Source organism: Hippocampus comes, unplaced genomic scaffold (assembly GCF_001891065.2).
Source record: "Hippocampus comes isolate QL1 unplaced genomic scaffold, H_comes_QL1_v1.1 scaffold177, whole genome shotgun sequence".
Lineage (NCBI taxonomy): Eukaryota > Metazoa > Chordata > Actinopteri > Syngnathiformes > Syngnathidae > Hippocampus > Hippocampus comes.
In genome coordinates this window covers 768,175-783,230 of record NW_017806158.1, presented here as the reverse complement: position 1 = coordinate 783,230, position 15,056 = coordinate 768,175, and the positions used below count along the sequence as shown (strand labels likewise).

Genomic DNA, 15,056 nt, shown 5'->3' with positions numbered 1-15,056 from the left:
GTGTGTGTGTGTGTGTGTGTGTGTGTGTCAACTCCTTAAGATTGTGTGTGGGCGGAAAAAATGTGTTTGGTCATAAACGGTACAAGCTGTATTTTGTTCAAAAGGAACGAACGTTGAAGATGAGAAATTTCCACCTCCTCTCCCAGTCCAATAAATCTGAAAGTATGTGATTATTTTTTACTTTTTGCCACTGGGGTAAAAAAGTAATTACAACAGCAGATCTCTGAGGGACTTCAGGGGTATCAGATCTCATCTCAGTATTTCACAGTTCCAGCTGGCAGACATTCTAACTATGGGTTTGTGATTTAGTTGACTTTTTTTTTTTTAATATGCTAAATATATATTGCTTTCTTCGTCTTCAAGAAAGACATTTTTGCACGGTCGTGCTGTCCAATTAAAATAAAAACTCGCTATGTTGATCAGATAGTTCTTGATCTTCTTCTCCTCCTCAGAGTTTCTCCTTTGCCATGCAAAACCGAGTTACGGAATTTTCATCCAGAGATTTTGTGTTGGGCTGGGAGGGACTATTCTACATATTCTACAACCGCACACCAAAAAATGCAGTGTTTTGAATATATTTTGAAAGATTCCTTCCTTCCCCCATGCTTTGTCATATTTGAGTTAATATGTGCTGAAAGTTTATCCATAGCATACAGTTGGAAGTTTAAAATAGATACATTAGGAGTCAGTTACTTTCCCTCAGGGTAAAGCTACAGCCCACGGGACTTATTTTTTTACTTTTGTTTCGTGCTGGGAAAATGAAGCTTCAAATTTGATTCATTAAACATATTTTTTGTCGCCTCTAGATGGCAGTCTGTTCAACACTGGGCTGAAAGCACAGTGACTTACCATTTCTTAAACCCCTTTATTTAAACCAACAGTGCCATCTAGAGGAGTCAAAAAATACTGCAACAGGTTCATGAAGCAAATTTAAACCTTCAATTTCCCATCACCACCTTTGTAGCTTTTCGTGAGCTAAAATGGTTGTCGTACATGTTCTATACAAAATTGGGACATATATGATTGTGTGGACTTCTGTTCAAGTCAGTTTAATTTTAAGCTGCTAACTCAAGCCATTAAAATCAAGGGTCAACAGGACAATTGGGTACGACCCAACGTGATAAGCTTTCTAAACCGGTTTAGGCACAGTTTGTGTAAGTGATGTGAAATGTTGTTTAATGCTTTTCACAATTGTTTCAGTCCATGAAAACATGCATACAAAGAGGAAATTTGCTTTTTCACAATGCTTTTGTCATGCAATGTTCGGTTCATTGTTCCTTCCCGGTTATCTTCTGCAGAGCAAGACCTTCTGCGTCAGGAGCTCAACACACGTTTCTTGGCCTCGCAGAGCGCTGACCGCGGCGCCTCACTGGGCCCCCCGCCCTACCTGCGCACCGAGTTCCACCAGCACCAGCATCAGCACCAGCACCAACACACCCACCAGCACACGCACCAGCACACCTTCACGCCATTCCCCCACGCCATTATGCCCACCCCAGCACCGTCCATGGTGCGTACCCCTGCCAGAAATGTGAGGATAAGTAGAACACAACCGTGTTGGGTTTGGAGGGCTGAATGGGGAAATTAGTTTTTCTATGTCTTCTCGGAATGTGTTTCACACATGTCAAAGAGTGGGTGGGCGGGCATGGCGCTGAAAGTGTTTTCCCGCTGGGGTTACGATTGGGAAGATTTTGTCCAAACTGGCATGTGTTTAAGCGGTACGTTGGACATACTTGTGGCTTTGTGGCGTCTCTCGCTGATGACCATGTGTATCTCTCTCTATGCCACAATGATGCTTTAATTCACCCGGAAAGCTATTCTTGTGTTGTTTCTGGCCCATTCTTTCCATCTCTGAATGCTGTTATTTTCAAATTTGCCATCACTTGCTCAACGCACATCCACGGTCAAGTTTTAGAACATAATACACTTAATTCATCCCGAATGGAATGACAGCACATGGCGCCGTTAGGGTGTTTTCATTACTGACATAAGCCTTACATTAAGATTCTCACTGTTGGTGAGACCACAGGCAATGAGTGGCGAGACCTAAAGCTTTAAAACACACATGCATGGACACTCATTACTGCCTGGCCTAAAGAGGTTTGCTTGGCTCTGATGAGCACCGAAGTTTGGCCTCTGACAGCTAATGAGGCCATAAAAAGCCTCTTAATAGCTGCGGTGTTTAGTCTTGACTGGGGAAATGTTCACCCCGAGCGTGCCCTCCACCACTAAAAAGAGACCAAAGGCGATACTGTTTTACAAGATCTTCACATAATCACCAAAGGGAGAGATTGGGGGGAGAAAAAAGTCTTGTCGGGAAGTGGTCAATTCATTAGCGTGTTCACAGTTTTTCAACAGTTTAATCTATTTAGTACTGACATACCCTAAATTGGCCAATCTCTGCTTGTCAGAGTCTTTAAATGTTGTACTTAGCTTTGTTTCCTTTCTCTTACAGTTTGACAAGTACCCAACGAAAGTTGACCCCTTCTACAGACACAGTGTGAGTTTTCCCTTTCCGCTGTACTTTGCTTGCCTGTTATGCAGTTCAGGGCCATGAGGGTGCTGTTACTTGGTGCATTTGTGTTATATTTCATGCAATCATCATTCTCCTGTGCTTGCTCATGGATGATGTCATCATTTCACCCATCAGCAAATGTGACTGTGATAAACCATTGCATCCGTGAGTGCAAAACATGTTGTTTGCGAACTGTTGAGAGATAAACAGGACATCTAGGATCAATCATTTGGTGCACTTGCAGGGAATAAAGATTAAATACAGTACGTCGCTGCTAAAATGACAGTTTGTCACCATTATTTTAGAACCGACACATCAGTGATGTACTGACGGAATATCCACCTCTGGTAGTTTGATACAATTCTCATTCGGTTGTGCACTTGTAGTTTGATTATGTATTGATTAATACTGTTTGTGCTACATATGGCTTGTCCACAACAAATGTTAAGAATAAGAAAGCCACAACAACTCATCTGTTATTTATTGTACCACGGAAGTACCACTGAATAAATCAAGCTTGATTTTGAAAAATTAAATATTGCACCTTGCTCAATTAAAACGGGCTTAGCTTCTAAATTCAAAACAGCTTCACTTTTTATGTGATTGACAAGAACTTATGATAATGAGCAGATGATCACATGCTTCTCTGGAAGACAGTTTGTGAAAGGCTCAAGCACTTGTTTACTTGGTTTACATTAGTGTTGCATACGTTGCATCATTCGAAAACCGAGTTTGTTTTTATATCAAAGCGGCAGGAGCTAGCGAAATCTAATGAGGGTGCAGGGTTCTACTTTCATGTCTTGGTATTTTCGTCGAAAAATAATCATAATAATTAAAAAAAAAAAGGCCTGTTTGATTTTTGAAGCAGATGTTTGCACATTCTCTTGCATCTTGCTTAAATGACGCCTCCACGCCGTCTTTTCATCTGCAGCTCTTTCACTCGTACCCACCGGCAATGTCGGGCCTCCCACCCGTCATTCCTCCAACTGGGCCCTTCAGCTCACTGCAGGGTGCCTTTCAGCCCAAGGTAACGCCCACCTTCTTCTCACAATATAAGAATCTTTTTCCTGATTTTTCGTTCTCATTTTTTTTTTAATCTTCTCTTTTCTAGACCTCCAATCCTCTCGATGTGTCCTCGAGACCTGGCGCTGTCCCACATACTTTCTTACAAAAGGACCCAAGGGTGAGGAAATTTCAGGATTTATTTTATTTTATTTTTTTAATTGAATTAGTCACACATGCCCAATGAATGAAAGATAATACCTGTGATTTAAGAAGGGAATGTAGTTTTTGGCAGAAAGATCCCAATCTCGGCTCCAGCCTTCCTTGTATTCAATCTCAGGTTATGCAGGGGGATACCTAATGTTGTGACCAGTAATCGCCTCTTGCATAAGGTTGCTTATTTTATGAATGTATCTAGTACTTGTGTATTTGTTAAAAATCACTGATGGCACTGACTTCCAGCTGCCATTTTGTGTTAAGTCATTGATCCAAAGTAAAATATCTTCACCTGTTTCCCCCCCCGCCTCCTCTGTGTAGCTAGCAGATCCATTTCGGCCCATTCTCAGGGTGAGTAATCAGTACTTTATCCTGGTTTTGCACATTCTGTACACCTACACCTCTAGTCCTCCGCCCCTCAGAAAAAGCTCTGATGCCTTCAAGGATTTTGTAATAGAGTGGATTGTGTCATCCAGTCAGGAGATCCACTAACGCTAACTTCTGAATTAGTAAGAACTACCACCCCACAAATCGAAGCTCGGGTTCTGACCATAACACATAACAAACAAACATATTGGCTCCCAATTATCTGTAGAATAGATTTTGAAATTCTTCTACTAGAACTCTTCTACTATAAATCTATAAATCACTGAAACGTATGGGTTCTAAATACATTAAAGAAACGCTGATAAAATACAAACCCCAGTCGTCTGAGATCTGCAAACATGGGTCAGTTAGTGTGGCTGAGAGTTCAAAGTAAACATCGTGAAGCTGTATTTAGCTGCTATGCTGCAAACAGAAGTGAAGTCAGACCCAAGTTTAAATGCTTTGAAACGAAACGCAGGATAAAAGCTGTGCTTTTATTCCCCATACCTTTGATTATGGTCTTCTAAACATTTTAAATCCGTTTTTTCTTTTTGATATTTTAGGAACCTACTCGTCTGTCTTTACTTCACTTTTAAACGTGTTAAAAGTTTTCTCTTAATATGTTTGTCAATGTACGTTGTCCTTGTAATTTTTGTAAGTGACCGTTTTCTCTGCTTTGCTTCTGTATGTCGTCATCTGTTGTATGTGTTGTCTTTGCTTGTTTTAAACACATTGAGTTACCTTGTATATTAAATGTGCTATAAAATTAAAGCCTCACTTAGTAAAAAAAAAAAAAAAAAAAAAAGACTGTACTTTATAGAGACATTGTACGTGACTTTTATGCTGCCTTAAGGTTACAGTAGTTTTCTGCAGTTTAGCTTTCCAAACTATTCATGACATAACACACATTCTGGAACTGTAATACTTTATTATTGTAACACATGCATTTTTGGATGATCATCGTATATTTCTGTCTTATGCCTTTAGAAGCCCGGAAAGTGGTGTGCCATGCATGTCCATACTGCCTGGCAGATATACCACCATCAACAAAAAGTCAAGGTGAGGATTCTTTGGACTTATCTTTCGGAACCAGGCTGAATTCAGTGTAAACATACTCTATTGGTCCAGTCTTGTATATGCTTATCTTTATAAATAGACTAATTGCAGATAAAAAACACTACCAGTCCAACTCTACACATCCATATTTAATGTATGGGAAGATGGATCCCGCTGCCGGTTCAAATGTTTTTGTCATCCATTTTAAATGAGAGGAAAAAGAAGGAAATGATGTACTCTTGCTTCAACTGAATCCCATCTGTTTGAACAGTGTATAATTGAGTTAAATATTGTAGTAACCTAATTACACTGACATATAGACCAATTCAGGCTATCCTGATCTGATGCGTAGTCCTTTCAGGGACAGCGGTTACTACAGTGCACAGCTTATCATGTTATCAGGTTACAGGGTGCATGAAAGGGTTAAATGAAAACATGTGAACGCAAAACACAGTTTATTGCACTTATTTGTGCATTACAGTATAGTGGCTGATTACTTTTTATTGCAAACAAAATATACTGTACAAACCTTTACCTGAGTTGATGGCGATTGTTATGAGAAATGGTTACTGATAAAAACACATTTCTGAAATCAGTAAAGCTTCATTGGCATTCCAGACGAAGGGTCCAATTCTACTTTAATATCTATATCCATATTTTGTGTACATTTTAATTGATAATACAGTTCCAATTTTTGGGGGGTGAGGGGCAGGTAATTTTGATTGATGAAGCAAGTCTAGTAGTGTGACCACTTCAGTGACATTCAATTTTCTCAAAAGCTGACAGCGTGCCTTATAATCCAATGTGCCTTATATATGGATCAATATTCAGATTTTTTGGGACGTAATATTTTAAATGTTCTGTAAAGCGCTTTGTTACAGCGATTATGAAAAGCTCTATATCAATAAAGCTATTCCCTTTAGCGTAGCCCCATCTAGTGGATCCATATCGTAACCGCAGCCACTATTGTAGCTTTTATCTACACGCCTGATGCAGTATATGAAAACAGTTTTGAAATAGGCCATTCATTGAAGGTGCGCCTTTTACTCCGAAGCGCCTTATAGTCCGAAAAATACGGTACATTTGGGAAAGGCGTGAGTGCAATCCGAAGATATCCAACTCCATTTCCACTGCTATGACACATGTCTGGATTGTGCCAAAAATTAAAATTGTGTCATATGAATAACGCAGCGTAAAGCCGGTCTTCAGATTTTTGGGGGATACAGCTCTTTGAATGCAGTAATTTTGATCAGGGTCTATCGATTATATCGATAAAGTACAGTTATTCCAGTGACATTAAGCATTTTACATGTGTTTCTCTGTGTTGTTTTTGGTGTCTTCCAGCAGCAGATGCAGGTCGATCCTCACAAGTTAGACTTTGGCCTCAAGCCCGAGTTCCTGAGTCGACCTCCGGGCCCGAGCCTCTTTGGTGCCATCCATCACCCCAGTGACCTGGCACGGCCTGCCACGCTCTTCTCAGCTGCAGGTGAGAATGTGTTACAGCACTGGTGACATTAGATAGCGTCATGGACTTTATAAATACTAAAAATAATCAGATTAAACATATGATGTGCACCTACAATCACGTACTTTAAGATTATGGTGATGGCCCTTTAAGAAAAAAAACAAAAAATATTTGGTGAAGAACTAACACTTGATGAGTCGTGGAGCCACTCCCTAATTTGAATTCAGATCAAAGATTAAATGTTTTTACACAGCATACTCGCTGGAATGGTATGTGAAAATGGATTTTGCTCCATTCTTTTTACCCTCAGTGCACATTTTTGACATTACATATCAGTAATTAATGTATAAAACAATAATTTGTTAGCTTTGAGTAATGACAGCAAATGCTGCGTGGTGTTTATACCTTACGCATGTTAATGAGTTGATATAAAAGCAGCACTGTGGAGTGAGGTAAAGCTGAAGACATCTGCTTTACATAAACACACAGCATGAGTGACTTGAAACTTCATTTTCAAAAGGTGCCCAAGAATTTCAAACATTTTCACTGTCTGCGTCTCCAGTCGACAAAGTATGCGGTGGGCATGCACGCTGTCTCCAAACAGCATCATTTAGCATTCATGAAATGCAGTTTAAGATTGTTTCGGTGCTTTTCAAAGTACGCTACAGTGAACAAAAGTTATTAGTGTGCATTGCACATGGTGCCGCCTTTCGTTTTATACAGTCACATACTCTAATATTGAGAGTTTTTCATTCACAGTTTTTCTGCTCTTAATAGACTCCCTCTTCTTTCACCTTTACAAGTGAAACACCAAAAATTGAATCGATTTATCTTCAGTGAAGTTGAAGTTCGTGTAGTTTAAAAAAGGATTCTCCAGCTGCTCACCTCCCCATAAGCAGAGACAAGTTGTCACTTCATAAGACACTGAACCAGGCGACACGGTGGGCGACTGGTTAGCACGTACGCCTCACCGCGCAGAGGTGCAGGGTTTGATTCTGGCTGCGGCCTTCCTGTTTGCATGTTCTTCCCGTGCCTGTGTGGGTTTTCTCCGGGCACTGCGGTTTCCTCCCACATTCCAAAAACATGCATGGCAGGCTAATGGAACACTCCAAATTGTCCCTAGGTGTGATTGTACCGCGCAAATGGTTGTTTGTCTATTTGTGCCCTGCGATTGGTTGGCAACCAGTTCAGGGTGAACCCCGCCTACTGCCCAAAGACAGCTGGGATAGGCACCAGCACACCCGCGACCCTCGTGAGTATAAGCAGATTAGAAAATGTGTGCATGGATGGAACACACTGAACCATGACGGGTTTAATATGAAACATTCGTGTTCAGAGGAAGTTAACAATGGCATTTTCAACACTGGACAAAAAGATGCCCTGTCAAAACATGGGAAGTTGCAATTTGTGGTATTCGGTACATGCATGTGGCACCAGGAGTTCATCCACTAAAAGAGATAATGTATTCTGCTACCACTTCTACGGTGTTGCATGCATTCTTGATAAGTCAGCCGAACTGATCCGAACTGCACGAGAGTTTGTTTGCAAACAGTCCGAGGTTCGTGCATTATTTTAATCAATGTAAATCTTGGTGAAAAAAAAAGCTCAAGTTTTTAAATTCCCTCTTCAGGTCCAACACACCCATCAGCAGGTCCCTTCAGCCATCCACCCCACCACCCCGGAAACTTCCTCACCCCAGCACCTCACTTAGGTAGGAGCTCCTTCTCTCTGAACATGAAATAACAGAATTTGCTAATTGCATCACAGTCAAGCTAATGTTTCATCTCTTTTCAGAACCTTTCAGTCGGCCGCCTTCCTTCGGCGGGCTGGGAGCTCTCAGTTCATCAGCGTTCGGAGGACTGGGAAATCCAGCACTAAGTGAGTTTTAGCCTCATGAATATAACTTGCCTCAAAGTGTATTTTAAAAGAAACGTGGCTGCGCAACGTTTGAGATACGCATTTAACTTGCGTCCTGCTGTGCTTTTCCGTGTGTTGAATCCCTGACAGCGGCCAACTCGATGTTCGGCCATAAAGATGGCCCCAACTCGCAGCAGCACTTTGGTGGCGGTGCCAACAGCAACCACCAGGAGCCCTGGAACCGCCTTCACCGCACCCCACCCTCCTTCCCGACACCCCCACCTTGGCTGAAACCTGGAGACTCGGAGAGGAGCGCCTCGGTCAGCTCACACGAGAGAGACAGGGATTCTGAAAAACGGGACTCAATTAGCAGTAAAGATGACAAAGACAGGTGGGTTTCCTGGAAAGTAAAGCAGTGCGTACACACCAAGGTGATTATAGTTAACGAAAACAAACAAAATAACTTCAACTAAAAGTGAAAAAAACATCTTCTTGAATCAAACTAAGAGTGCTTTAAAAAAAAAAAGATAACTGTATATTTAGAAAACTAACTAAAACCTGCTATAATTAAAGCAAAAATTAAAAGGTTTTATTTTCCGAATTAATTTCAAACATGAGTTTTCAAGATTTATTTTTAATCAATTTATTTCTATGCGGCCGTACAGAAGGGGGACGGTCAAGTCATTGTTTGCGAATTGTGGTTTACGTTACTTTATTACAAAATACATATGACTTATTTTTATTTGATCTTACACTTGATAAATAAATACTTTGATTCTAGCCGCATAATCTGTATGTTTTTAGCACGCAAACGGCAATCAAAATATAGCGCTCATATTTGTAAGAACGTCCACATGTTCGTAATAGCGTGGGGATGAGTGGGGGGTTAAAAAAACATACTGTATACCTAGTTGTTAAAAAAATTTCTTACTATACATGGTCGTTAAAAATAACAATAAATAAATACGACTTACCATACATGATCATTAAAAAAAAAAAAACTTACTATGTACCTGGTCATTAAAAAAAGGCCTAACTATACATTGTCATAAAATGTTTAAAAAGCCTGAAATATACATGGTCATAAAAATAAAAAATAAAAAAAAAACCTTAGTATGTACCTGATTGTTCCAAAATGCCAAACTGTAAATGGTTGTTTAAAAAAAATAATAAAAGCCTGACGATACTAGGCAATAAAAAAAAAATTTACTTCTACCTGGCCATTCAAAAAAGTGCCCTACTATACATGGTCATAAAATAACATTTTTAAAAAGTCTTACTAGATATCTGGTCATTAAAAAAAAAAACTGACCATATATAAATACTTGGCTGTTCAAAAAATACTACTGCTTTTTAAAGCCTTAATATACATGGTCCTAAAAAAAAAAAACGTTTTTTATACCTAGTCGTTCAAAAAATGCCTTACCATACATGGTCGTAAAATTTTTTAAAAGCATTATTCTACATCCATCCATTTTCCGATCCGCTTTATCCTCACAAGGGTCGCGGGGGGTGCTGGATCCTATCCCAGCTGTCTTTGGGCAGTAGGCGGGTGGCACACAGAGACGAACAACCATCTGCGCTCACACTTACACCTAGGGACAATTTTGAGCGTTCAATCAGCCTGCCATGCATGTTTTTGGAATGTGGAAGGAAACTGGAGTACCCGTAGAAAACCCACGCAGGGACGGGGGAGAACATGCAAACTCCACAAAGGGAGGCCGGAGCCGGGATCGAACCCACGACCTCCACACTGTGAGGACGACGCGCTAACCAGTCGATCACCGGGCCACCCCCTTACTATACATGATCATAAAAAAAACTTTACTAGACATGCTTGTAAAATTAAAAAAAAAAAAAAAAAAAAAAAAAAAAGAAGAAGCCTTGCTATATGCTGTATCTGGTCATTCAAAAAATGCCTTACTTTATTTGGTCATAAAACTTTTAAAAAGCCTTACTACACATCGTCATTAAAAAAAAAAAAAAAACAACTTACTATATACCTGGTCGTTCAAAAAACGCCTGCCTATACATGGTCATTAAAAAAAACAAATAAAACAATGCCTTACTATACATGGTCGTAAAAAAAGAAAGAAAGAAAGAAAAATGAAAAAACCCTTACTATACATTGTAAAAAAAAAGCCTTACTATACACCTGGTCATTAAAAACTGCCTTACTATACATAGTCATAAAAAAAAAAAAAAAAGCGTTACTTCATTCACATGGTCATTTAAAAAAAAAAAAAGCCTTGCTATACATGGCCGTTGAAAAAAAAATCCAAGTAAATAAATAAGCAAGCCTTGCTATACATGGCCGTTGAAAAAAAAAAATCCAAGTAAATAAATAAGCAAGCCTTACTATACATGGCCATTAATAAAAAAAATTTTAAAAAGACCTTACTATTTACCTGGTCATTCAAAAAACACCTTCCTATACATGGTTGAAAAATAGTGATCCGTCTTTTGTGTTCCCAGGGAATCTGTGGAGAAACGTCACCCAAGCCACCCTTCCCCGGTCCCAGTGAACCCCATCGGTCTTCTCGGTCACAGTCGTCCTCCTGAGCACCATAGGAACCACCTGCCTCCGTCCTCTGGAGACCCGCAGAGAGACAAGGAGAACAAGGCCAAGGACAGAGAAAGGGAACTCCCAGACTCTTGGAAAGACAGCAGCACAGACGACCACAAGCTCAAAGACAACCAGCACAGCGATAAGGACGCGCCCGCCATCCATGAGGGCAGAGTACCAGAGGACAAAGTGCCCAACAGAGGCACAGCCTCGCCCTACATCAGACAGACGAGTCTCGAACGTCCCAACGGCGGCCTGAGCAGGGAGCTTGTGGAGAAGAAGGGAGAGCTGCCGTTTGAGCACAAGAAGAACAGTGAGGTCAAAGTGAAAGAGGAACGTAAGGAGGACCAAGATGGACCGGCAGAGAAAACAAGCGAGCACTCGTTGGCGTCCTCCACGCCGAACCTCCATCCTCCGTCCTCGATGCCGATGCCCATGGGCATGGCAGGTGTTCATCCAATCAACAACATGAGCGGTCTTGAGAGAACTCGAGTGGTGGCGCCCTTCATGGGTATCAGCCCCATCCCTGGGGCCGAACGCTTCCCCTACCCCGCCTTCCATTGGGACCCGATCAGGGACCCTTACAGGGGATTGGACATTCACCGACGGGACCCTCTGGCGAGGGATCTGTTGCTCAGGAACGATCCCCTCCATCGGCTGACAGCCCCGCGCCTTTACGAGGCCGAGCGTTCCTACAGGGAGCGCGAGCCTCACGACTTTAATCGTGAGCACTTGCATTCTCTCGCCTTGGAGCAGAGGAGGGAGCACGAGCGCGCTCAGTTGGAGGAACGCGAGCGGCTCCTTAGAGAGGACTACGAGCACGGCCGCATTCACCCCGCCATGCACCACCCGGCCCTTGACGGACATCTACCCCACCACGCCCAAGGCCTCATGGCCCCAGGACTTCCAGGCATGCACTATTCCAGGGTCAGCCCCTCAGCCGCCGCCGCCGCGGCAGCCGCGGCCGCCGCCGCTGCCCACCAGAACAGTATTCTGAATAAAACTCCGCCCACCGCCTCTCTCAGCGCCCCGCCCCCACTCATCCCCACGCTCGGTGCCAGGCCAGGCTCGCCGAGACGGACTGCTCCCCTGGCCACCGATATTCGAGACAGACCTCCTCACAAGGACATTGAGGCACGGTGAGCTTGGGCCTCGCTCACGGTAAAACTCCCACCCAGCACTTAGCTTCGGGCAAAGCAAGACTGTAACATAGCTGTGAATAACTTATGTGGGCGGACACATGCCCACGCAAGGAATTAATTTTGTCAAGACAATAATCACAGAAACAAACTTTTGATTTTTCAGACCCTTTTTTTTTCCCACCTCCAATGTTGCTCCAGCTTTGTGTGTGTGTGTGTGTGTGTGTCCAGTCTTTCTATTGTACAGCAAAGTGAAGTGAGATTTTGGAATGTACAGCTACTTTAGCACTGACCGACCGCAAAAGTGTGTAGATAATATGTACAGTCACTGTGCTTGCTTTGTATGGATCATGGTACAAATATGCAAAAGGGTGATTTGAAAGCTTTACTTTGGACAAATGTACATAGAGAAGTACTTAGGCAGTGATTCAGAATGTGCTTTAGCTTTTTTTTTTTTGTTTGTTTTGTTTTTTGGATTGACACAGCAGATTAGCATTGTACCAGAGACCCCATGTTCTACTATGCAACAAGCCTGGCCGCCCGCCATCCATCACCACGGCTCTTTACCAATGAAGGACAAAAAAAAAAAAAAAAGCTGTATTCTCCCCACAACTTTACTATGCTTTTCAAATTGCTTGCTCAATGTAGACAGATCCAAGCTTTAAATGAGGCGTCGCTATCTGACATTGTTTTGCCAATCATTTGGTACTTTGTAAGGACAATCCAAAAGACAATATTGCATTTTAAAGAACTTTCTGTATGATAGAACCGGCAGCACAAATGTGAAGACCATCTCGAATTCACTCGACTGCCTTTGGTTGTGGGGAGAATGCATCGTTGTAATAAAGGCAGCAGTTCGCTCCACAGAAGGCGTGTAAAGTACATGTTTTTGGAATTAGATTCTGTTGGTGTATTCAAAGTGCTTTCTTTCATTGTGGTACCAACAAAATCAAAAGAAAAAATCTAAAAAAAGCAAACTATGGACATTTTGTTTCTACCAAGAAGAGATCTATTTTAGTAGTCCACCGAAGGTTTAGTTGTGCGCTTCGAATTCGGTGAACATTTCGTGCAGTGTTATTTTACTTCAATTTAAAAATGTTACACCGGAGCCATAGTGGTTAGTTGATGCGTATTGCAAAAAGATTGTTAAATGAGATTTTTTTTTCTGTTAACTTGTACAGGTGAAAAAAAAAACTGAAAGTCTTTGTAGATCATGTATAAAATTGTCGAAAAAATTAAGTGACTGAATCTTCAGCATGCCCCTCATTTAAACATGTGTTATGTAAATTGTGCCATGTTATTAAAAAATGTGTACTGAATTTGTCTTGGGAATTTTCGTCACATTGCTCATTCTATTTCTTCAGAAAAAAAAATGCATTTCCCATAATGATACTGTACTTGCTTTACGATACTTGTACTGCTTCTGATTAACTAAAAAAAAAGAATAAGATTTACTGTGTAAATAGAGGACGATGCCTATGAATTAGCAACTGTTGAAAGTTGTACCTGGAAAAGTGTATTTTAGGCTAGTGGAGAGGAACATCCATTTTTTTAGTCAAACGTCAGATCCAATGTGCAAGTTCATCCTGGTCAAGGGACACTGTATTTTTAACATTTCTTGGCATAGTGGTTGTATTGCGACCGCAATAGCAAATATTTTTAGAGTACCTGACCTCGTTAGAATGGTGGGTGAGCTGACTATGGGAGGATTGCAGGACACAAACAAACAAGAATGGACAACATGCAAAGTCCACACGGAAGGGCCTGAGCCAAGATTCAAACTCATAACTTATCGACTGTGAGGCAGACCTAACACTTTACACATTATGATTTTTTTAATGTGAAAAAATTGCATGATGTTGCAAATTTGATCTACACATTTTTTTTTGTTTTGAAACTTGTGTTCACATTTCTGTTGGCGGACAGGATAATGTCATGGAAAGCAAGCAGGAAATGAGATCCCATTACAGGGTGCTTGGGTTAACCCAGTGTGGTAGGACGAAAAGCTCAGTCATCTGGAGAGGTCGAGGATGAGGCGCCACTTGAGGAGGTGGCTCATGCCTTTATTCCAGATCCCTTCCTGATGAGGTGTTCAGGGCATGACTGAGTGGGAGGTGGGCTCAAGGCATCGTTGCCACTATGCTCAAACTGCTGACCCTGTAAACCTGGACCTGGATAATCGGAGCAAAATAAATGTGTGGATGGATTATCTTAATGTTTCATTGTTTTAAAAGTTGGTCCACAATAGCAGAAGCGATGTGATGGTTAAAGGAAGCATTGTTCATGTATGTTCAAAAACGACATGTCACACAATAAGCCTTCAGATGCACTATATACTTATACTGGGCTTCTGGTTTCAGTGTTGGATTTATTTAATTTTTTTTCGAGTCCCTCGTATTATCTTAACAAACTTCTATACGCTTCACTGATTAATGTTCAGAACCGCACTCACACAACGGCGTCTAAAATTGTAGTCAGTATTGGTGACTTTTGACCACTAGGGGGTGACAGCGTGCTGTGAATACAGACAGTACTTCAGCATGGCTCCTATCTTGTCATAAAAAAAGAAAAACCTGACTGTACATTTAATATACTTATATACCCGGTCGTTCAAAAAATGCCTGATGATACATGGTCATAAATTTTGTTTAAAAAAGCCTTACTATATCGTATATACTATGGTCATTGAAATTAAAAAAAAAAAAACCTGCTATACATCTGCTCATTTGAAAAAACCTGACTATACATTGTCATAAAAAGAAAACAAAAGCCAAACTATAGTCCTGGCCATTCAAAAAACGCCTTACTATATATACATGGTCGTTTTTTTCGGTAAAAAACGCCTTATGATACATGGTTGTTTTTTTTCTGATA

General features: G+C 41.1%; 1 protein-coding gene across 10 annotated transcripts in view; it reads left to right on the top strand.

Moving 5' to 3' along the window:
- Nucleotides 1-13,501, top strand: part of auts2a (activator of transcription and developmental regulator AUTS2 a) — a 318,606-nt gene extending 305,105 nt beyond the window's left edge. For 5 of the 10 annotated variants that reach the window (XM_019895262.1, XM_019895258.1, XM_019895259.1 and 2 more), the window contains 11 exons: nucleotides 1,299-1,531; nucleotides 2,456-2,500; nucleotides 3,447-3,542; nucleotides 3,627-3,698; nucleotides 4,055-4,084; nucleotides 5,087-5,158; nucleotides 6,500-6,641; nucleotides 8,251-8,331; nucleotides 8,415-8,498; nucleotides 8,616-8,868; nucleotides 10,953-13,501. In XM_019895262.1, coding sequence (XP_019750821.1) covers nucleotides 1,299-1,531; nucleotides 2,456-2,500; nucleotides 3,447-3,542; nucleotides 3,627-3,698; nucleotides 4,055-4,084; nucleotides 5,087-5,158; nucleotides 6,500-6,641; nucleotides 8,251-8,331; nucleotides 8,415-8,498; nucleotides 8,616-8,868; nucleotides 10,953-12,186 — 2,342 coding nt within the window. In that variant the 3' untranslated portion in view covers nucleotides 12,187-13,501. The remainder of the gene's footprint in view (nucleotides 1-1,298; nucleotides 1,532-2,455; nucleotides 2,501-3,446; nucleotides 3,543-3,626; nucleotides 3,699-4,054; nucleotides 4,085-5,086; nucleotides 5,159-6,499; nucleotides 6,642-8,250; nucleotides 8,332-8,414; nucleotides 8,499-8,615; nucleotides 8,869-10,952) is intronic. The other 5 variants (XM_019895265.1, XM_019895264.1, XM_019895261.1 and 2 more) reach the window with 5 other exon arrangements.
- The last annotated feature ends 1,555 nt before the right edge of the window (nucleotides 13,502-15,056 follow it).